At 49.8% G+C, this 21,424-nt stretch overlaps 1 protein-coding gene across 7 annotated transcripts in view; it reads left to right on the forward strand.

Annotated features, from left to right (window-relative positions):
- The window catches only part of FRMD4A (FERM domain containing 4A), a 310,088-nt gene that overhangs the window by 233,200 nt on the left and 55,464 nt on the right, over positions 1-21,424 (forward strand). For all 7 annotated transcript variants that reach the window (XM_035021598.1, XM_035021605.1, XM_035021599.1 and 4 more), the window contains exons 12-13: positions 11,357-11,433; positions 17,312-17,450. In XM_035021598.1, coding sequence (XP_034877489.1) covers positions 11,357-11,433; positions 17,312-17,450 — 216 coding nt within the window. The remainder of the gene's footprint in view (positions 1-11,356; positions 11,434-17,311; positions 17,451-21,424) is intronic.

Genomic DNA, 21,424 nt, shown 5'->3' on the forward strand with positions numbered 1-21,424 from the left:
AAAGCCATAAAAACCAGATCCCTGACCAGCTTTTTCACCAGCCAGCTCCGGGAAGGACTACAGGTCCTGCAGCCACTGAGGAGAACACCCCTCACCCTCTCCCCACAAGATGTCAGAGTTGGGGGAGGTTCCTTGTCATCTGCAGAGGCCACCACAGAAACTCCAAGAGGAGGACCCTGGTAGGAGAATCTTACGACAGGTTGGGAGTGCTTCTTACAGAGAAAGGGCGGCACCAGGGATTAGGGGGCCTTTATCTTGGACTGCTGGCTCCTTTTAAGTAGTTAGCTTTATGAAGTTTTAACCAAAGAGCATCCTGGGATTCGTGATCAACCCAGACTAGGACTGACCCGTCAAGCGTGTAGAAAAGCCACAGGGAGCTCTTGGTCACTCCCCGCGTCACCCCCTGCCAGCTCTAGGCACCCTGAACCTACTTTCTGTCTCTGTGGATTCGCCTCTTCCAGACATTTCATATGAGTAGAATCCTAGAATCTGTGTCCTTTGAGCCTGGCTTCTTCCTCTTAGAAGAATGTTCCCAAGGGTCATCCATGTTGTAGCATGAATTAGGACTTCATTCCTCTTTATGGCTAAAGACTATTCCATTGTCTTCTAATGTTTCCTTCCGTGTTTTCTGCATTAACGTAGCAAACGCACGCCCACGAGGGGTGCCTTGGGCCTTTGCACTCGCCATGTCCTCGCCTAAGGTAGATGGCTTTGCCCCCAATTTCCTTCTGAACGCCCTCCAATGGCATGCCAGTGACGCCTTCCCCGAGCGCCTTGCTAACCGTGGCAGCCCCGCCCTGTTGTCTGGCTGTCCTCGGAACCTGTTTTCCTCGGACTTCCATACTGTGTAGTTTTATTTATTTGCCCGCCTCCCCCCTCAGAAAAATGCAGAGATTTTGGTCGTTATTTTTTCCCAGTACCATATGTGTGCTGCCTAGCACACTGCCTGACTCGTGGGAGAGACTCCGTAAATAGCTGCTCAGTGAGTAAAAGCAGGGCCGAGTATAGCGTGCTGCGTCCCACCGCCGGTGGCGGGGATGTGTCCGCGTGCGTGCACTGGCCTCGTGGACGTCAGGACAAGCACGTCGCTCCTGCAAGGAAGGGTTTGAGGGCTCCAGTGAGAGCAAAGCCCTTGGTAAGAGGGCGGAGGGAAGTCCCGGAGCTTTTCACAGCTTAGGTTTGTTGATCGGAAGATGAAAAGCATAAGGAGTTCCTTCCACCTGGACCATCCCTCGATTTTATTTTTCTGCCTCTTGGACCAAAAGGACCCAAAAAGCGAACAGTACTTGGACATCAGGGGTGCGTCGCTGAAATACTGCAGACAGTGGAGCCGGGCTGGCGAGGCTGGAGGCCTTTTCTTTCTCAAGCAGGAAACCCTCTGCTGGGAAACCTTGCTTGTTGACTCCAGTAACCTTCTCTTTGTCTTGGGGAGAACTTTAGCAGCTTATTTCTGCTGAGCCATGTGATAGGGAGCTCTGAGATTCTGGGGGTTTTTTAATGAGCATGATTCTAAGGGGAAACCCAGGCTAACCTCACCTTCCTGAAAGTGTGAGCCTGTTGAACCCCAAATGCTGGCATGGCCAGAAGAGTATCATGAGGCCCTCAGGCCCGGCTCCTTGGGGCTGCACATGGGCACCTGCAGGTGGGGTAGAAGACCCTACGGCAGGGGGTCCCATGTTGAGCCTCACAAAGAGCCAGCTTCAGGCAGTTTGTGGGCAGAATGAGTTGTGGGAATCACTCCAGGTCTGGCAAATTCCAGCTTGCAACCGTAGACTTCCCTGGTTGACCGTGGAATAGAGTTTAGCTCAGACAGGGCTGCCAGGAGGGGGAAGGGCTATGGTTCCTAGGTTGCGGCTCTTGGGCTGGCCCTCACTGCCACTTCCCTGTTGCCACATGCCTTCCCAGTTGAGAGATCTATTTGTAACCAGATGTCTAGGTCCAACCCCTGAGGTTCTTCACAGTGTGGACATTGCTTGGATGTTGAGCACACAGATAAGTGATGGGAGCTGGGATCTGGACCCTTATCACCTGTGTGACTTTGGGAAAATGTCTTAACCTCTCTGAGCTTCAGTTGCCATAATACCTACTCCTAAAGCTCTTCACTGCCCCAGCAGACCATTGTTGGAGTGCCTGATAAGCCCCAGGCACTGTGCTAGGTGCCAGGAAAGTACCTTCAGGAGGCTTACAGTCTAGTCAAGAAGACATTTGAGGAGAAGAAAAGACCCTTGTGATACAGGATGGTCATTGCTTTGGCAGAAGTACACACGTGAATATCCAGAACAGGCTGGGGGTAGGGAGATCCTGGTAAGAAAGCCCAGGTAAGAGCAGGCTGTTGAGTCCAAGTATCCGTTTCCTCCTCGGCTCCCCCCACCTCCCCTAAAGGCACAGTTCCCCCAAACTGACCTGCGCACTTCAGAATCTACGGAAGAGGGGATAAAAGGGGAAAGACAAAATCTAGAGTCAAAGTCCTCACCTCTAGGAAACCTCCTGTCCCCCCCCTTTCTGGGAAGGAACACGGTGGTGCAGGAACAAAACTGCTCCAGCAAGACGATCCAGAGGGAGAAATCCCCACAGTCCAGCAGGGCCCGCACCCCGTAGGGCTGGCAGCTCAGCCCCGGGCCCTCCGTGCCTCTGTCCACGGGAGGGCCCAGACCCTCCAGCAGCCAGCCCGGCTGAAGTGGGGCAGTTGCCGGCCTCCCCGCCTCTGCGGCTGCAGTCCCCACTGTAAGACCACACGTGTTCTTAGCTGCAAGCTGCCTTGAAAAGCAGGCTGCCAAGCCCTGGTCCGGTGCCCGCTCAGCCGCAGCTGTAAGACGCTTCCAGCCAGGAGAGCCCGGAGCTCACGCCTGAGCTCCCAGCAGCTGCCCGGCTGCCTCTCTCCTGGAACCCGCAAAAACCATGGTCTGCAAGACCTCCCCCCTTCTAAGGGGATCGGCCAACTCTGGAAGCACGAGGCGTGTTAAAGTGCACAGAAGCTGCTCTTAGTTCTTCCCAAAGAGTCCTTGCTGCCTTACTAATCTTTTTTTAAGGTAGAGGACTGTCATTTCGGCTTTTTTTTTTTTTAGCTTGATTAAACCGTTTTAGTTGTGAGAGTCTACCTTTCTTTCCATGGAGAACTGCTTGCCAACCCGGTCTTCTCCATCCTGTCTCCATCTTCATGGAGTCAGAGGCCTCCACCTGAGAAATCAGGTATTACTGTGAGGCCACACCTCCGGACAGAGCCACCGGGCATAAGAGGACTGATGACAACCAGCCCCTCTCCGCCCACAATAGAAAAATACAGGTTTTCCCCCAAAGCAACCAAAAACCCTTCACAGCAATCCAGAGGTCTTTGCCACTGCGGGTGAAAATGCTCATCATTTTCCCTCCAGATGTACCAGATGTCTCATTAATTCCCTGTATGAAGCATCCCATTGACAGAAGTCAGGGCAGGTGTGATTGGCCTTGAAGGTTTGTTTTTTTTAAGTTTTTATTTTCATTTCAGTTAACATACAGTATAATATTAGTTTTAGGTGTATGGCATAGTAAGCCAACACTTCCCTACATCACCCTGTGCTCATTGCGACAAGCGCACTCCTTAGTCCCCATCTCCTATTTAACCCATCCCCTCCACCCCCTGACCCCGAGCTTTGAATATTTCTTAAAGGAAAGCCGAGCTCAGAGAGGTTGAGCTACACAAAACTGGGCCACAGTGCTCATTGCTTAAAAAGAAAAAGCAGGGGCGCCTGGGTGGCTCAGTTGGTTAAGCGACTGCCTTCGGCTCAGGTCATGATCCTGGAGTCCCGGGATCGAGTCCCGCATCGGGCTCCCTGCTCGGCAGGGAGTCTGCTTCTCCCTCTGATCCTCCTCCCTCTCATGCTCTCTGTCTCTCATTAAAAAAAAAAAAAAAAGAGAAAGCAAAGCTAGATCTAGATATCAAGAATCACTGGCCAACTTCTCCATTCAACACTAACCCTGAAGTATCCCCCAGAAACACACTCTGAGGAGGGAAGAAATTACATCAGGAGGCCAAAGATAAGGGAAAAACACTTTCACCTTCTCTTTAAGGTTTTTACATTTGCCAAAGCTTTCTGGTAAGGTCTTTTCTTTAAGAAAGACCAAAGTACACACAAGAAGATAATAGAGATGCCCCCTCCCCCACCAGGGAGAACAATAAAAGGCAATGTAGTCCAATGGGGAAAAGAAAGTGGCCTGTTTCTCTGGGCCTGTTAAGTACTTGTTGACCCTCTTTCTCTCCCTGCCCCGAGTAATGACGCTTAAGCCAAAGGAAGCTAAGAGGTTTCTGATGGGTTAAGAAGAGGTCATCCATTAAAGGGTCAAGGCCTGGCGCTCTGGGCATCTGTCACTGAATTAACCAAATCAGTTTCGAGCTTATGGAGTCTGACAGGAGTAGGCAGCCAGCTGGGGGGACATCTTGATTCCATTACGTCTGGCTGCTGAGAAAAATTAGCCGCTGTTTTCCTTGCTGGCTATGTGGCCCTCCCAGAAGAAGATAGAGGTCAAGGAGCCCTCCTTCAGTGCAGGTAACGAAGGCCATACTCCTGTTCACTTCCTAAGCTCATTATCTGTGGACCTAGTCTGCCTATGTTTGAGGGCCTGATTTGGTTCCCAGTATAGCCCATTCCATGTAATACTCAGCCGGATTATGGTAGGATGCTTTCTTCCCAGGGTTAATGTTTTGAGCTAATAAGTTATAGTAGGTAAATGGTCAATACTGACTCTAGTCAAAATTGCAGTGGACCTGGGAATTGGCTGGATAACTGGAACCAAAGAGCCCAAAGAGAAGATAGCAAACGCCAACTGGAAGGCAATGAACAAGAGCCCGGGTTAGGCTGATGGCTTGCATTGTGAAAAATCCAAGTAACAGAAAACATTTTTTAGAAGGTTAATGACACCATTTTGGACATCTCTTTAAAAAAAAAAAAATTACATGACCTGTACTTTGAGCTAATGTGTATTCAGAACTGTATTTTGACATGAAGACTGCTACTGGTTTGTAAATGATGGAGAAGAGAGAGCATAATGATAAGTAGTATTTTTTGCTGTTTACTGGACACCATGTTAAGCACTTTAGTCATTAATACAACAGCTCTATGAAAAAAAAAAAAACTTGTTAGTCGTAGTATTTCAAAGATGAGAAATCTAAGACCCAAAGAAATGACATCGCCGGAATATACAGCCAGTGAGTGGTAGACAGTATGGCTTTGAAAACCATGCTTTTAATCAGTATTATTCTGTACAGTTTCAGAAGTAGGAAGTGTTTAAGACCAGCGACTTTTTATTTTTAAATTCCAAGGAGTAGCACTATGATACTGCCTGGATTTACTGTGCTGACCTTCAACCCGTGCATAGGATCTAGGAATGCCCATGTGCGTGCACACACACACCCCGCTTTATGGTAAAGGCAGCTAAGATATAGAGGGACATAGAGTCAGGACTATCACGAGGCCTCTTGACTTCCAAGCCAGAGTTCTTGCCTCTAAAAATGATAAACTGAAACAGGGAATAAGCGATGGTCATGAATATTGATTATCTGAGGCAGAAGCATGAAACCTATCTGAATAAGGTGTGGTGCCTCTAGAGTTTTAAAAGTCTAACCTAGAAACTGTAGATGATTTTGAGCACCATCACGAAGTTAAATTGCTGTATCATTGCTCTACAGTCTACTTTTTGTCTGGCTTGTCTTCCCAATGAGATTGTGAGCTCTTGACAAATATAAACATGCATTAGGCATCATGTCCTTCCTCTTTCCTATTAGCGTGGGTTGGCACAAAGTAAGACACCCACCTCTCGAAAGATTGGAGAGGGGTGGGGATTAGATGTGGCCTAAAAGCCCAGGGCCTCAGCTCTCTTCTTTATAAAGTAAAATATATTGAATCCTTGTGCAACTGCTGTTAAAAACAACAACAACCCTGATAGATGGTGTGAGCCCCCCATGTTGTGAGTGACAGCCCTGCTTCTAGAAGGCGAACAGAGCAGAAATGAAACAAGGAAGCGAGATTTCTAGTTTGTATGTTTCATTCTGAGCTCGGAGATTATTCCTGGCCGTGAGTCTAATTCTTTTTAAAAGAGAACTCTTTGCTGATGCTTGGAAAGCATGCGGGATCTTGACACTGCCTTTGAAGAAGGGATCATTTCCGATCATGTCCTTACCCATCGGCTTGCAACAATTTGGTTCTCGCTCATCCTCAGGTCTTCCTGGTGTTAGAAAGAGCCCAGGACGACCCAGTCCCAGGATGAGTCCTGACATCAGCTGCTTATTTAACCTCTGCCCGGCCCCTAACCTCTCTCCACTGGGCTTGCTTTATCGGTGGAAGGAGGACGCCAGAGCAGATGGCTGCTGGGATTCTGTAGAGATCCCCCCCCCCCCCCCCCCCCCCCCCCCCCAAACAGGAAATTACTCAGAGGGCATTAAGAAGCTTGGTGACTCAGCCTCAGGGACAGGAGGAAGACAGGCTCCCTGAAGTCCTGCTCAAGAGTTGGAGCCATTAAAGCAAGCTTCCTGTCAGGCCTTTATGTCCGCATCATTTCGAGAGCTTGTCCACCACCCCACATGCTGTTCCGGCACTCCGTAAACACTTGGCCCTGCCGTGCCTTCTCCCACCCAGAAGGAACAGGGCTTGGGGGGAGGGCAGGTGTGGGCAGTGGACATTAGCTGTTTTCTGCCCTGACCTTCAGCGATACACAGGATGTGGGAATCCAGCAGACTAGCTAATAGGACCCAGTACCCAGGGCTGCTCAGTAAGTGTTTATAGCGGACCCTGTTGCACTCAGGGCTCAAAAGCGGTATTTATTAGCCACTCTTGTTTGCTCTCCGTGGATAAACTTCTCCCATCTCCCTGTTTTCTACATTAGAAAGGAGAGGTGGAGAGCCCGTGATCACTTGGAAATCACATGTCGGGGTCAAAAACTACAAATCACATCTGGTGCCAGCTGTGGTCCCCACGAGGGTGATAGACACTATCTCAGTGAAACCACCCCTGGACAGTTTCTCTAAGTTTTTGTTTTCAGGGCAGGCTCAAATTATTAAAGGCTGTTCTTACTCCTGGTTCTTGTTGTTAGTCCTTGATGAACCTCTGCAATGTACCGGGGCTTCGCTGTATAGGAAACCAGAGAAATCAGGTCTCTATACGAGGAGAAGGAAGCAGTACTTGTAATCATGTGCAGCAAAACAGGAAAGAAAAGCCACCGTATAGGACTAAAAAGATTTGGTTTTATACTTCCTCCTTATAGTCACATTGCTGCTCATTTGTAAAAATAATTCCACTCATAAAGTTACCCAGCCATTAGTGAGTCAGAGCTGTTCCCACTAATTAGGGGGCCCATGTGAAAAGAAGCATAGAGTAATGGGCCAGGTGCCCTTGACTCCTGCTTCTGGTTCCTTCACTGACTTGCTGTGAGGCCTTAGGCAGTGCCCCTTAATCTCTCTGGGCCTCACTTTCCCCAGGAAGAAAATTTCCCACTCGTTCTTCTTGGGAGGATGCTGAAAGATCAAAGAAGTGATGTTTGCAGAGCTTTAAAGATGCCCAGGTGCATTAGAAAGGCCTTGATTTAATAGGTATTAATTAATAAATCCTTTGATTATTGATAAACAGTATGTTAGCTTTTAATTAGCTCCATGGGCCTCAGTGGTCACAGAGGTCATGCAAAATCATAAAGGAATTAGCTGAGCCATAATGATTGTGTGTGTGTCATGTGTCTTTATGTGGATTCACAAAGCACATCGATGGCTTTAACTGGTAGCTGGGTTAGGACAGCTGCAGCAAGCCAGGAAGGCTCTCTGAAATGACACAGATGATCTGGGGCCGCCTCCAAAACCAGGACATCAGAGCCCAGTAGACCCTGTTTACAAAGAGGAGGCGAGGTCGAACATCTGTTTGCTTGCTGCTCGTACTCTGTCAGCTTCAGAGTGGAGGGTTTAGCAGGCTGGACCTCTGAGTTGTGGGGCACAGGGGCCTGGGGACAGAAGAGCCTAGCCCTCCAGGAAGGGACAGTGCATTTACAGCAAGGGGTGAAGGCCCTAGTGGCCAACAGCTGCCTGGATGCACAGGGAGGTCAGGGGACGTGGAAGATGTTTAGCTGCCATCGTACCCTGGCCCCTAGCCCTTCCCATTCCCCCCTGCATGAGGCGAAAAGGATCAGGCTAGTGTTTCCACACGAGCACCTCCTCTTCCGTTCCTGGAGCCCCGTTAATGCCCCAGTGCATTCTGTCCAAAAAAACCTGTCCATTCATTCACCTCGCTCCCACCCTCCCTTCCCAGTGTTTGATTTGCAAACAGACTCCCTGCTTAGAACAGACCTGAAGGAAAGCTCCCGCTCTGCCCCTTGTTAGAAAATGTCCACAAGCATATAGCATCCCAGAGAGATGCCAGGAGCCAGGCCACCATGGTCCATGCCGGGAGCAGGACCACAGCTGAGCCCGGAATTATTTTTACAAATGAGCAGCAATGTGACTGTAAGGAGGAAGTATAAAACCAAATCTTTTTAGTCCTATACGGTGGCTTTTCTTTCCTGTTTTGCTGCACATGATCACAAGTACTGTTGCTTATGTTGGGGCCCATTGGCAGAGTGGGCAGGGGTGAGGCTCTCCACAGCACCAGCAGCTGGGGAGGCTCAGGCTTGCCTCCTGCTTTACAAGGAGAGGGAGAGAGGAGGTGCCAGGGCACCAAGCCCTCTGAGCATGGGCTCTGGGTTTCTCGTCCCGCTGGGAGGGGGCGTCACACCAAAAGCCCAGGTTTGTCTTCTTTCCTCATGACCGGGAGGAGAAAGCCCCTGGAAGTCCCCCCATCAGATTCCAAGAAGGCCCCTTACCCTAAGTGCTGCCCTGCCCAGGACCGAGTCTGGGGCCCCAGCACCAGCCAGGACCAGAGACAGGGACCAGCAACACAACTTGCGGGGCCGCTTGATCAAAACTTAGTGGGCTGGAGACAGCCAAACATCAAACCAAGCCCTGGGCTCTTTGGAGCGCATATCCTCACACACACATGAAGCCAGTTATGGCCAAGATGGGTGCGGCGCAGGGGCCGAGGGTGCCCCTGAGGGAACAGCCCCCTGCCCTCCACCCCATTTTTCAGAGAGGAACAGGAGGGGGGCAGGGGAGTAATTCTGTACACTTCAGTCCAGGATTTCCAGCATGTGAATAATCAAATTTTATTTTTCTTAAACCCTGATGTCAGCTCTTGAGTTCGGAAATTTAAGGAAAACATTATTTTGGTAATTCTCTGTTACTTGCCAAGATTTGGGAGAAGGGAGAACAGTTAGGAATCCCATTAAGCTGAAGTTCACGGAGCACTTACTTTGTGCTGACACCGTGTGGAGGATCTGTTGCTTCTACTTTGGAGGGGCATTATTGTCACTTTATAGATGGGGAAACTGAGGCTCGAGGAGTACAGTCACTTGCCTAAGGTCAAACAACTTGGATGTCAGGGACCCTGTATTCACACCGATGCAGTCAGACTCCCCGGCGTGTGTGCCTGGCCATTGGGTCCTGTATACTTACTACCTCCCGTTTAGGAGGTCAGTGTCTGGGGTCTGTTAGTTCTGGCGTTTTTGTGTCTGTGGCTACGTTCAGGTGTCTATATGTCTATAAATATCTAACAACAGGGGAGAGGGTTGGTCAGAGAGGAACTTAAGGTATTTCATTGAAGGATTGAGCTTAGCAGAGCATCCGACAGGAGCGTGACACTCAGATCTGTGACTTGAGTAATGGGCTCTACTCAGGGGGCATTTCATCCGTGACCTCACACAAAGCTGTCTGAGCCAAGGTAGGGCTTTGGGTCACTTGCTTGCCTTGAAATGTCTCTCTCTCCCCCACTTGGAACCAACGCTAAAGGAAAAAGAGAAGTACAGTTTTCCTTGGGCTTCAGAGCAAAATGGTCTTTGAACTGTGGACCAAAGAGTCATAGGAGTAGATGTCGTCCTCCCTATTATGCAGACAAAATAATTGTAACATTGGGCAGAGCAGGTCGTGAAAAGAATGCAGCCATTCTTGAAAGAGATTTTCTTCCAGCCCAGTTTGACAAAGGGGTGGAGTCCTTTGGCCAAGCCCTGACTAGCTGGCGTGTCTGGGTCTGGAAGGGCAGGGTTGATGGGGCACAGGGAAATCACTGTCACATCTTTTAAGGAGACAAAAACTGGGGTAGGTCAGGGAGTGTCAGGAGCCCCAGCTGAGAGGACTCGGGGGCTAGGAGGAGACCCTGAAAAGCATATGCCTCAATGCAGTGCGCAGAGAACGGGAAGACCCCAGAGAGGCATCAGCCGCTCCCAGGATGAAGAGGAACGCAGGATTCCCATTTTACCCTACTTTGGGCAAAATCAACTCAAGTTCTAGGTGTCTAGAAGGGGCTGCGAAATGTATCAAATGTAAGCATAAATAATAGAAATACAGGCATGTGTGCATACAACTTTAACCTCTTTTGACATTTTCCAGAGGGTTCAGTAACTTTCTTCCGATGAAAGGGCCCCCCCTCCCCTGCCCGGAACGGCTGCCCTAATCACTCCCAGACCCTGCAGTCCGTTTCCTCGTTAACAGGCTCCCTCCTGCAAGGAGGGGTGCCCACCAGAGCCCGAGGGCATGCATGGGGCAGCGGCAGGAACTCGTCACCCCCCCTTCACAGAACTGCCTCATTTCTACCTCCCCCTCTCTGATGGCAGCCAGCCCCTGGCGGCAGCATCCCGCCAGCCGGACTCTGGATTTGCTTTGTGCTGCAGAAAGAAGCCGGGGCTTGACAAGCTCATATTGTTATCTCGAGTTGCCTGCCCCGAAATAAGGTTCCAGCAGCCCCCGCCCTTCGCGGGGAAGCTTCCCGAGCCGGATCGCCAGGGCGAGTCCGAGCTCTCCCACATTAGTGGGCAGGAAGTGGAGTCCCGATGGGAGGCTGGGAATTTGACCGCCTTCCCATTTCAGCACTGGAGGGAGGAAGCTCAGTTGAGCGCTGCGCAGACGGCTCCCGCTTCCCTCCTAGAGCGGGCCCTGCTCCCCGCCCGGCAGCCCGCCCTCCTAGAGCCCCCGCTCGCCCCCTCTCTTTGGAGGGAAAAGTCCGCGGAGCTGGGAACCGTCTCGGTCTCGGATAACGCAACAAAGGCAAAGCGGAGGGGACCAACTTGAAAAGAACTTGTTTTGTTCCCGTTAAGAAACCTGCAGGAAAATCCACACCCACATTGGAGAGCGGCGTGCGTGTGTGTGTGTGTGTGTGTGTGTGTGTGTGTGTCTCCAGCAAGAGGCGGAGGGCGTGCAAACAACTGTGCAGTCTCTGCTTTGATAAGGAAGCGGCTAGCTGGAGAAGTTAGGCAGCAAAGACGACGAGAGCCCTGAGCCAACCACTCCTGAACGTAAACCGCCTTGTTTTCTGTCCAGATATTCCAATGGAGACAGTTGGAAAACCTGTATTTCAGAGAGAAGAAATTTTCCGTGGAAGTTCATGACCCCCGCAGGTAAGCTAGAAAAGTCCTTTCCTTCTGGGAGTGCGTGGCCCAGCCGGCATGTTAGTTATATGACTGTTTTCATGCTGTCGTTCATTTTGGGGAGTGGGAGGAGGATAGTTGCCCGTGGGGAGCATACGCCAATCTGACGGTGAAGCTTTGTTTTCTACTAAATATGTTGATAGATGCGGAGGGTTCAAGCGTGCTTTGCATGTGCGTGCACGAGAGGAATTGGCAATTCCGTGATCTCTCCTCTGGCTACATGTGTTCGGTGTTCGTGTGTGGTGTTGTCTTTGCATGCCGGGGCATTCGAGGGCAGATGGATGGCACCTGGTAACAAACACCACACTAGACTGGGTAGTGGTCCGAGTCCTTTCCGGGAGCTTGTGCTGGAGAAGTCTGAAGGATGGCTTGTCAGAGCTCCTGAGAATGTTTCAGGGAGGACAGTCGGCACCGAAAGGAATCTAGACCTAAAGCTGTTGTGTGAAGTTGTTTGATTCCAGGAGCTGTAATTTTTGGGTGTTGGTGTGGGTGGATGTCGCAAGCAAGAGAGTTCTTTTTCTCCCCATCTCACGTTGTGTCCCAGGGAGCACTAGTGTGAAAACCAGGGCTCTCTAAGTCACATGCCCAACAATAGGGTCCTGGTTTGGAATGCAGCAAGCCCTGCGTGGAAGGTTCTGGAAGGTTCTCAGGCAGCACATCCCGGCTGCTTTTCCTCTCTTTGTCTGCTGGCAGGTCCTGGACTTAGAGGCAGCTCAGAAACAGCAGCAAAACTCCCTGAAAACGGGCCTGACACCTAAGAATAAATTGCTCTCAGTGGGTCCAAAGTGGATTTACAAGAAAGTAGCCCTAGGAAGACAGTGAAAAGGTCAGACCCTATAGAGGAGCCAACGGGACAGTTAGGCACCGTTGATGCCCCAGCCCCCCTCACACATGGCCTCTGAGCAGCAAAACAAGCCTCTCTGCCTCCCAGGGAGCTCTCAGAGACCAGGACGCCGGCCCCCCAGTCGGAGGGCTGAGCTTGGGCAGTGTCCCTGCTCCTGCCGCCCGTGATAACCCAGCAGGGGTGACAGGCCACTCTGCCCCACCGTGTAATCTGCGTGAGACAGCCACTCCGCAGAGGGGAAGAGCTCAGCCCACGCCCCACAGCCCCCACACGACCAGCAGGTGGAGAACACTGTGGAGACCCAGTGTGCAGTCAGATGAAGGCGGTGACGTTGGCAGAGTAATGACCTGGCCAGCGTTTCTCGGGGTCCTGCGGAGGGTCTCGGTCTGGAGACCCTGCCTCCGCAGAGCAGGAACCCATGTGTGCGGGGCCCGGTGAGGGAGAGCCAGATGCTGAGAATAATACTCCAGCCAAGCTTTTCCAGGTGAAGTGAACCAGACCAGTCTTAGAAGCGTGAGGGGAGGGAAAGCCTGTGTGTGAAGACTGAAATGCATGTTGCCACAGTGAGTCAGATGCAGAAAGGGGCTGCCTGACAGAATGAAAACTGGATCATCTAAGGGGCTGTGCCTCAGGCCCAGAAAGAGGTCCTGCTAGCTTCCTGTTCTACGTGGGGGGAAACTGAGGCACCCAAGAAACAAAGTCACCTGCTCTAGGTTATAAAAAGCTGGCAAGTGGTCCAGGAAGGATTTGAACCCAGGGAGCCTGACTGCATAGCTCACAGGCATCCCGCTACGCTCCACACAACACACCGGGGCCCGAGTGCCGGATGGTGTGGACCATAAATACTGAAGGTGGCCAGAAGCCAGGCTGGTTGGGACAGGTTCCTGAGAAGGAGGGATTCTGAGCTGAACCTCAAAGCATGACTAGGATTTCGAGCTGAAGGTCGGCCCTTGGGTGGGGAATGAAGACTTCGTCAGTTGGGTGTCAGAAAGAAGAGGGAAGGGAGGTGCTAGAGGCAGGTGGAGCGCAGAGTGTGATCACATCTCCCCGAGGAAAACAGCCCTCTACCAGCCTAGAGGCAGGCAGGCGGAGAGGGGGCGGGGCAGGGAGGGAGGCCCGGGGGGTGTCTGCCCTGATGCTTTAAAGACACCTTTTCCGTGTGTGCACTGAGGCAAGCAAAAGGGATTGCTGCAGGTTAGCTCCCTGGCACAGTGCCTTTGCTCTGCCCCGAAACCTCTTCCCTTCCCACAGCTGCAGGGCGCTCCTTCCATTACCCGCCGCGCCCATAGCTGTTGCCGTGTTATTTGGAGCAGGGAAGACCAGTCTGGTTGACTCTACGTTGGGGTGGTCCCAGCCAGGAAAGGGGGTCAGAACCAAAGTGATGGGAGGGCAAGTGAGGAAGAGAATCGTGTCCTGAAGAGGCCACCGGTGGGACACGGCGGGGACTGGGCATCAGCCCAGGCAGAGGGTGCCGTGTGTCCTGGGTCGCCTGGTCCCGGGTGGGACCATAGAAGGTAACCTTGGATCTGTGTTCCTATACATGGACCCCCCCAACGTGATAGCCACATGGGTTCTGTGGTTCTCCGGGCTTGGCAAATACTCCGTTTCTAAAGTTTAGGCAAAACAGAGAAGTCAGTGGGGTGGGAAGAGCCTGAAGGGAAAGATGCCGAGAAGAGATAAATGAATAATGGAGCAGGAGAAAACTCCCAGTGTCTGATGTGGTGTTCCTGCAGAACCTCCTAGACCTGGCCAACCTCCTGAACCCTTCCTCCCTCGCCTTCCTTACAAACACAAGCACCTGGCCCCTACCCACTCATGCTTTCACTCAGACACACGCCCAGTTACTTCTCCTTTCTAATTCAGCTTTTCTGGGAGAAAAGATTGCACGTATTCCCAGGAGCAGCCACGGGTGTAGAAGCCAACGTGGGAGTTCTGATCGGTTTCTTTTTACTTCTAGAGATCGGTGGGGTGCTCCTCCTAACTCTCTTGCTGGCTCCCTCCCCATTATTTTCAACCGTGTTCTCTCCCATGAGCTGAAGTTTTCTCCTAACTTAACTAAACAAAGAATTACTGTGCCTAGAATCAGTAGCATTAACGAGCCACCAGATTTGAATTTCTCCCTAAAGGTGGGTCTGAAGAAGACCCCCAAGGAAAACTGATGGGAACAGCTCTAGATTTTCTTCCAGGGAAAATGTGTCATTAAAAAAACAGTTATTCATGAGTCCTGATGACCCAGGTTTCTTCCAGATTAGGTATCTTAAACCTGAGAACACACTCTTCTCTCCTAATGTTCACATCAGATACCCTGGGCCCCACCCCAGTACCTTGCCGTGCATGCACGCGCACACACACTCAGACACACACACGCGTGTGCATGCAAACACATGTTCTTAGATTTCATTTGCAAAATCATCTGCCTAGCTTATGGAATACACTTCACGGAAAGCACAATCCTATCACTCTGTTCTTCCCCCCAACATCATGGATGTGGTGAATTATGTTGGAACCCACATTTCCCACTTTTCATTGATTTTCATTGATTGTCTCTGTGTACCCCAGATGGATATATGCCCTTGCTGCTCCGTAAATGTGTATGTGTCGGTGGGTAGTGCGGAAGATTGGCTGCACTCCTTTCTGTCGTCCCTGTTTTGATTCCTTATACCCTGCCTGCCGGCTGACTAAATTTGAGATTGATAACCAACTCTTTCAAGGAACACTGAGTTAGAGCAGTGTGAGAAGTCCGGACTCCCTCGGGACATCCCACAGGCTGTGGCCTGTGCTGGTGATTAGAACAGAATTTACTTATCCTTCACCATAGGCAGCATTGCCTGCTTAATAAAGGACATTGTCAAAGGCTTTTCCTGTTTCTGAAGTTTGTCTTGGCCCAGCGCCAGGAGCTGAAGCTCAGAAAGGACCGTCCAGTGACCTAGAATGACCCATCTTATCCCAGACGAGGCAGAGGCTTGGACAAATTCTGAACCCTAAGGAGCCAGTAAATAAAAAGAATAGCATTATTCATGATAGCCAAAATATGGAAACAACCTAAGGGTTCATGGAGGGATGAACAGATAAAGAAATGGTGATGTGTATATGTACAATGGAGTATTATTCAGCCGTAAGAAAGAAGGCGGTCCTGACATTGGCAGCAATGTGGATGAACATGGAGGACATTATGCTAAGTGAAATAAGCCAGATGCAGGGGTGGGGGGAAAAAAAGAACTGCATGATCTCATGAATATGTGGACTCTCAAAAGTCAAATATGTAGAAGCAGAAAGTAGAAAGGTGGTTACCTGGGCCAGGGAAGAGAGGAAATGGGGGGATGTTGGTCAGAGGTACAAAGTTGCAGTTACATAGAACAATAAGCCTATGGATCCAAGGTACAGTGTGAGGGCGATGTTGTACTGAATAGTGGGAATGAACTAGGAGAGTAGATCTCAGGGGCTCTCATGACAGATATGTGAAGATATGATCTCTGTTCATTAGCTTGACCGTAATAATCATTTCACTATATATATATCAAATCCTGTTGCACACCTGAAATTTATATAATTTCTTCAACTTAAATTCAAGCTACCATTGAGTGCAGCACTGGTTTCAGGAGTAGAATCCAGTGATTCATCACGCACGTGCAACACCCAGGGCTCATCCCAAGTGCCCTCCTTAAGGCCCATCACCCATTTAGCCCACCCCCCACCCACCTCCCCTCCAGCAACCCTCAGCTTGTTCTCTATTTTAAGAGTCTCTTATGGTTTGCCTCCCTCTCTGATTTCATCTTATTTTTCCTTCCCTTCCCCATGTTCATCTTTTTTGTTTCTTAAATTCCACATGTGAGTGAAATCATATATTTGTCTTTCCCTGACTTACTTCACTTAGCATAATACACTCTCGTTCCATCCACATTGTTGCAAATGGCAAGATTTCATTTTTTTTGATCACCAGGTAATACTCCATTGTCTAAGGAGACAAGGGAAACAAAAGCAAAAATGAACTATTGGGACCTCATCAAAATAAAAAGCTTCTGCACAGTGAAGGAAATAACAAAAGTAAAAGGCAACTGAGGGAATGGGAGAAGATATTTGCAAATAACATGTCAGACAAAGGGTTAGTTTCCGAAATATATAAAGAAATATAAACAAATAATCCAATTAAGAAATGGGCAGAAGGGGCGCCTGGGTGACTCAGTCGTTAAGCGTCTGCCTTCGGCTCAGGTCATGATCCCAGGGTCCTGGGATCGAGTCCCACATCGGGCTTCCCGCTCTGCAGGAAGCCTGCTTCTCCCTCTCCCACTCCCCCTGCTTGTGTTCCTGCTCTCGCTATGTCTCTCTCTGTTAAATAAATAAAATCTTTAAAAAAAAAGAAATGGGCAGAAGACATGAATAGACACTTTTCCAAAGCAGACATCCAGATGGCCAACAGACACATGAAAAATGCTCAACATCACTCATCATCAGGGAAATCCAAATCAAAACCTCAATGAGATATCACCTCACACCAATCAGAATGGCTAAAATTAACAACTCAGGAAACATAGGTGTTGGCAAGGTTGTGGAGAAAGGGGAACCCTCATGCACTGGTGCAAGCTGGTGCAGCTACTCTGGAAAACAGTGTGGAGGTTCCTCAAAAAGTTAAAAATAGAGCTACTCTATGACCCAGCAATTGCACTACTGGGTATTTATCCAAAGGGCACAAAAATGCTGATTTGAGGGGCCCATGGACCCCCAATGTTTACAGCAGCAGTGTCCACAACAGCCAAGTTGTGGAAAGAGCCCCAAAGTCCATTGATGAATGGTTAAAGAAAATATATACGATTTTTATTAAACAATTAAAAAGGTGGCCTTTGCTAGCTAGTTTCCCTAAGTGTGTGTGTGTGTGTGTGTGCACTCATCTGTCCCATTTATGCAAGGGCTTTTAAATCCCATGGGGATCTCAGTAAAAGCTGTCAACCAGTCACTGGAGTCCCGCATCATCAACATGGTTGAACCTTGTGATTCTTGCCATCCCAGGGCTTCAGTGACAAGGAGGACATTTGGACACAGCGGCATTGCAGTGCATACGTGGTATGCATGTCCGGCTTTGATCAAGTCCATTTGGGCTATGGCCATTAGCCAACACCAGTTCTATCTGGACAGAAAGCAGAGTAAGGTAAGTCCTTCTCGGGCTGGGAGGGACTCCACAATGACCGGCCCTTTGACCACACCGCAGGCTTACCTAAGGGCACACGAGGGCCTGTGTCTCCTAGTTGAGGGATTGGGAATTGGGGGGGGGGGGGGGCGGCCCCGTGTCCCTTGCCCCGAGATGTGCACAGGTATGAAAGAATTATGGGAGGGAGGAAGGAGACGGGCTCTTCCAAAGGGCATGTTCCACGCAGCTTGGTTAAGGGGCTCGGGCCCAACCACGGTTGCAGCCTCTCAAACCGTTTACTGTAGCCAGGTAGGGCCCTTTTGAGGAATTCAGAGCATGCTTCTGAACCTCAGGAACCTCTCCCTGGAACAAGCCGTCAAGCCCTGTATGGTGTTTAAACAGTGGCATATTGTTTGCTTTTTGAGAGAGAAAAAAAAAAAAAACAACCGTTTGCAATTAATAGACACCATCTAACTGTTTAGGATAATTGCTGTGAAAGCGCTTCAGGCCTTTCCAACTGCCACCTCCATTTTTTTTTTTAAAGTCAGAACTGGAAACATAAAAAAAAAAAAAAAGAAGAAGTAGCAGCACCCAACACTGTTTCCCTAAGGTAGGCCTGGAGCCTCGGGCCTTGGTAAACAATCATCCTCCAAGGGAGATTTGACCCAGCCCCAGTGCAGACACGCAGGTGCATTTTCTGGCGGGTGGGAGAATGACGTCTCCTTGGTTCACACACAGCTTATATCAACACACGGCCCCCTCTTCCTCCAGCCCGTCTTCTGTGCTGCCTTGCATCCCCCCCCACAAGCCATCAGGGTGGGTCTTGCACCTTTCCCAGGATCCTGCAGGCTTGGGGAGGAGGGGCTGCAGAGCTATAGAAGGAGCTGGGCGTTGGACCCTGGGAGGTTTTGTCCCATCATGTGGGTTCTCGGGAGGCGAGGAGGTGGCCGGACCCTAGGCTTACTGGACCCAAGATTCATCAGATTGGTGCCCTCTTGGATCCTTACAGCTTCTTCTTCTGCCTTATTTTCCGTCTGGATGGGGTTGCTCTTTCCCTGGCTTGGGAAGGGGAGTGGAAGGAGTAACCTGGGATCTAGCGGGAGGAAGGAGAAAGATATTACGAAAATAGGAGAAAAGGAAACCATCTCTCAACTCATAATTCAGTTTCAAATCCGAGCCCTTCCTGGGTAGCTGTCACTTTCTTCTCTGTAACACGTTTTTCTCCTCTGCTAAGTCTTCTTCCTGACCCCTTTTTTGGTCATTTTCTGGGGTGAATGGGCACAGAGTGGAGGGGTATTTTTTGTTGTTGTTAGGCATAGTGGGAGCATTCCACAGCTCTCCTGGTGATGATGGACATTGGCACAGGGATATGAAGCCCGATTAGATCAAAAGAAACAGGGCCAAAGCATTTTGACTCATGCTTTAGATTGAGACAGTAGGTGGGTGTCAGCATTTTGCCCTCGGGTCTCGGGAGTTGGAGGTCCAAACCTTAAAACATCGATTCCATCCTCTGCATTGTTTGGGAATGGGTGGTAAGGGGTGGTAAGGGGTAGAGACCTTGGCAGCCCTCCCGAACCCCACTGCCAATTCCTCTTGTGGGCAGACCCCACACACACTGACAGCACAATTTTGAAAGGAGAAGAGACAAAGTGTATCTCATCCTTAGGTTAGTACATTAGCGGTTTGAGATCTACCCCTCCCATCCCCAACCCCCATGCTCGTTCTTTGCATTGAGGGTCTCTTGGGCAACGCAAGAGGCCATTCAGTAGGGCCTTCTTCCCCGTTCTCAAAGATGGTCTTACTCTGCAGTTGGAGAAGCCTTATTGGCCAGGCTTACAGGTCAGTCCTCTGATGCAACAAGTCAACTTCAAAAAGTAATTATCAAAGATCATTTATTAACAGGAAGTGTCTTTTAAAAGGCCAAAGCAGGTGCCCACAGCAATAGGGAAATTTCAGCCATCCTTCTCAGTGACCCCTGGGGGACGGAAGGAAACACACATCCACCCAGGAGCAGGAGAACTTTCCCCCAGTAAGCTCTGAATGCTCACGGATGCTCCAGAGCCCTTCCATTTCTCATAGGAACCCATTCCTCAACCCACAGTGGCAGGTGAGCAACCAACTTTCCCACGTGGAAGTCCAGGGACTCCATTTCCAGTTCCGTGACCCTGGGCAAGTCTTCCGTTGCTCCTGCTTTGCTTCCCTGATTAGAGAACAAGAAAGAAAATACGGAAATTATTGATTGGCCCGATGACACAGTGTGTGTGAAATTGCTTGTGCTATCTTTTATCATCATCATTAATCCAACATACTGTTCCCCGGCCAACACTTGTGTAAAGGTTAAGTTCTCTCAGTTTCCCAGATGAAGTCAGAGATGATAAAATTCCCCTTAGGAATTATGTTACGACACCTTTCGCTTCTGGAATGTCATTCTCTGTACAAGGGTGATGTGATCCGTCTCTGATGGGCAGAATGACCTCTGGTGAGTGACGGCTGAGAGACCTGGGACGGGCTGCAAAATATTTCTAAGTAGCCGGTGTTGGCCAGCATAGGGGCCATCGCCCCACACCCTGCTGCACCAGGCCATGCCATCCATTCCTTTCTCTGAAGGGCTTCGGCAAAGCCCAGGCCTCCCAAGTGATGCTTATCAGCCCCAGAGACAAGTGCAGTCTAGTGGGCTGAGTCAGCAGGAGTGGGTGGCCGAGCAGTCTCAGGCTCTTCCCTGGCGCTCAGGCATTTTCCTCTTTCAGGATCCTTGTGCCAATCCTGTAAGAACAGCGTTTCTCTCTCTCTCTCTCTCTCTCTCTCTCTCTCTCTCTCTCTCTCTCTCTCTCACACACACACACACACACACACACCAACACCTTCCATCACCAAAGACAACAGAAAGAGCCCCTGTTGGTTGGTTTCCTGTGGCTTATGCAGAATGAGAGGCTGTCCAGGCACCAGTTACAACTGGTAACTTATATTTGCTGACCCCAAGGATCCCAGCAACCTCTGGAGCCCAGAACGCAGAGCTAAGGAATGTCTTGTTGACTTGGGAGGAAAATAGTTGAAAGCTCAAATTGTTGAGAGTAAACATTAGACACCTCTCCTCTGAACTCAGAGTGGGGACTTCTCAAGTTGGCTTCCAGTCCAGACATCTTTCCTTCTTAATTGTTTTTTTTTTGTTTTTGTTTTTTTTTTCTGATCTGTCTTCTGTTCTTCATTCCATCTAGATCAGAAGCAGAGTGACAGCATGGTAGGGGACAATGCAACCTTGCTTGTGAGATAACAGTAATAAAACTCAGTAGGGCAAGACCCTCAAAGCACAATGTTCAGAATGTTGGAGGCTCTTTTGTGTTGTCCCAAAGACTCGACTTTTCGAGAAAAGAATCTCCCCCCGTCTGTACTCATTCCTCTTAGCATTGCTCTCTGCACTGGGTCTTTTTGGTCATTGTCCTATTTCCATTTGGAGAGAAGCTAGTAATTTCCTAAAACTTCGACGAATCTAGTCTCCCTTGGGAAGGATAGCTGTTGGTCCCTTTTTCCATATTTTGGTTTTTGCCTCTCAGACAGATGTGTGGCAGGAATGGAGGTGGGGGAGGGACAGACAGGTCTTCCGTGTGATTAATGAGATTCCCCCAAGTACCAGGTTGAGCCATCAGTCTCACCTCATTTAGGAAATTACTTCCAGGCCCTGATTTGGATCCTGTTCCTATTTCAATTCCAGTGGCCTCAACATTATATTATCTAATTTAGTCTTTATCACAACTCTGCCATTTGGGTTTTAAGAGCTCCATTTTACAAGCAGGGATCTGAGTATCAGACAGGTTGAAGGTCATGGCCAGACAGTGGTAAACTGGCCAGAGCCAAGATTCCAGTCCAGATCTTTCTGACTTCAAAGCATGGGTGCCTCCCCACCACGCTGAGTTGTTCTGTGTCTCCATGAGTCATTAAGTAGCTGCAAGCGACAGCTCTTTTTATTCGAGCGTGGGTGTTGGTAAAGAGGAGTGCTG

This window comes from Mirounga leonina, unplaced genomic scaffold (genome assembly GCF_011800145.1).
Source record: "Mirounga leonina isolate KUSES-001 unplaced genomic scaffold, KU_Mleo_1.0 Mir_175, whole genome shotgun sequence".
Taxonomy (NCBI): domain Eukaryota; kingdom Metazoa; phylum Chordata; class Mammalia; order Carnivora; family Phocidae; genus Mirounga; species Mirounga leonina.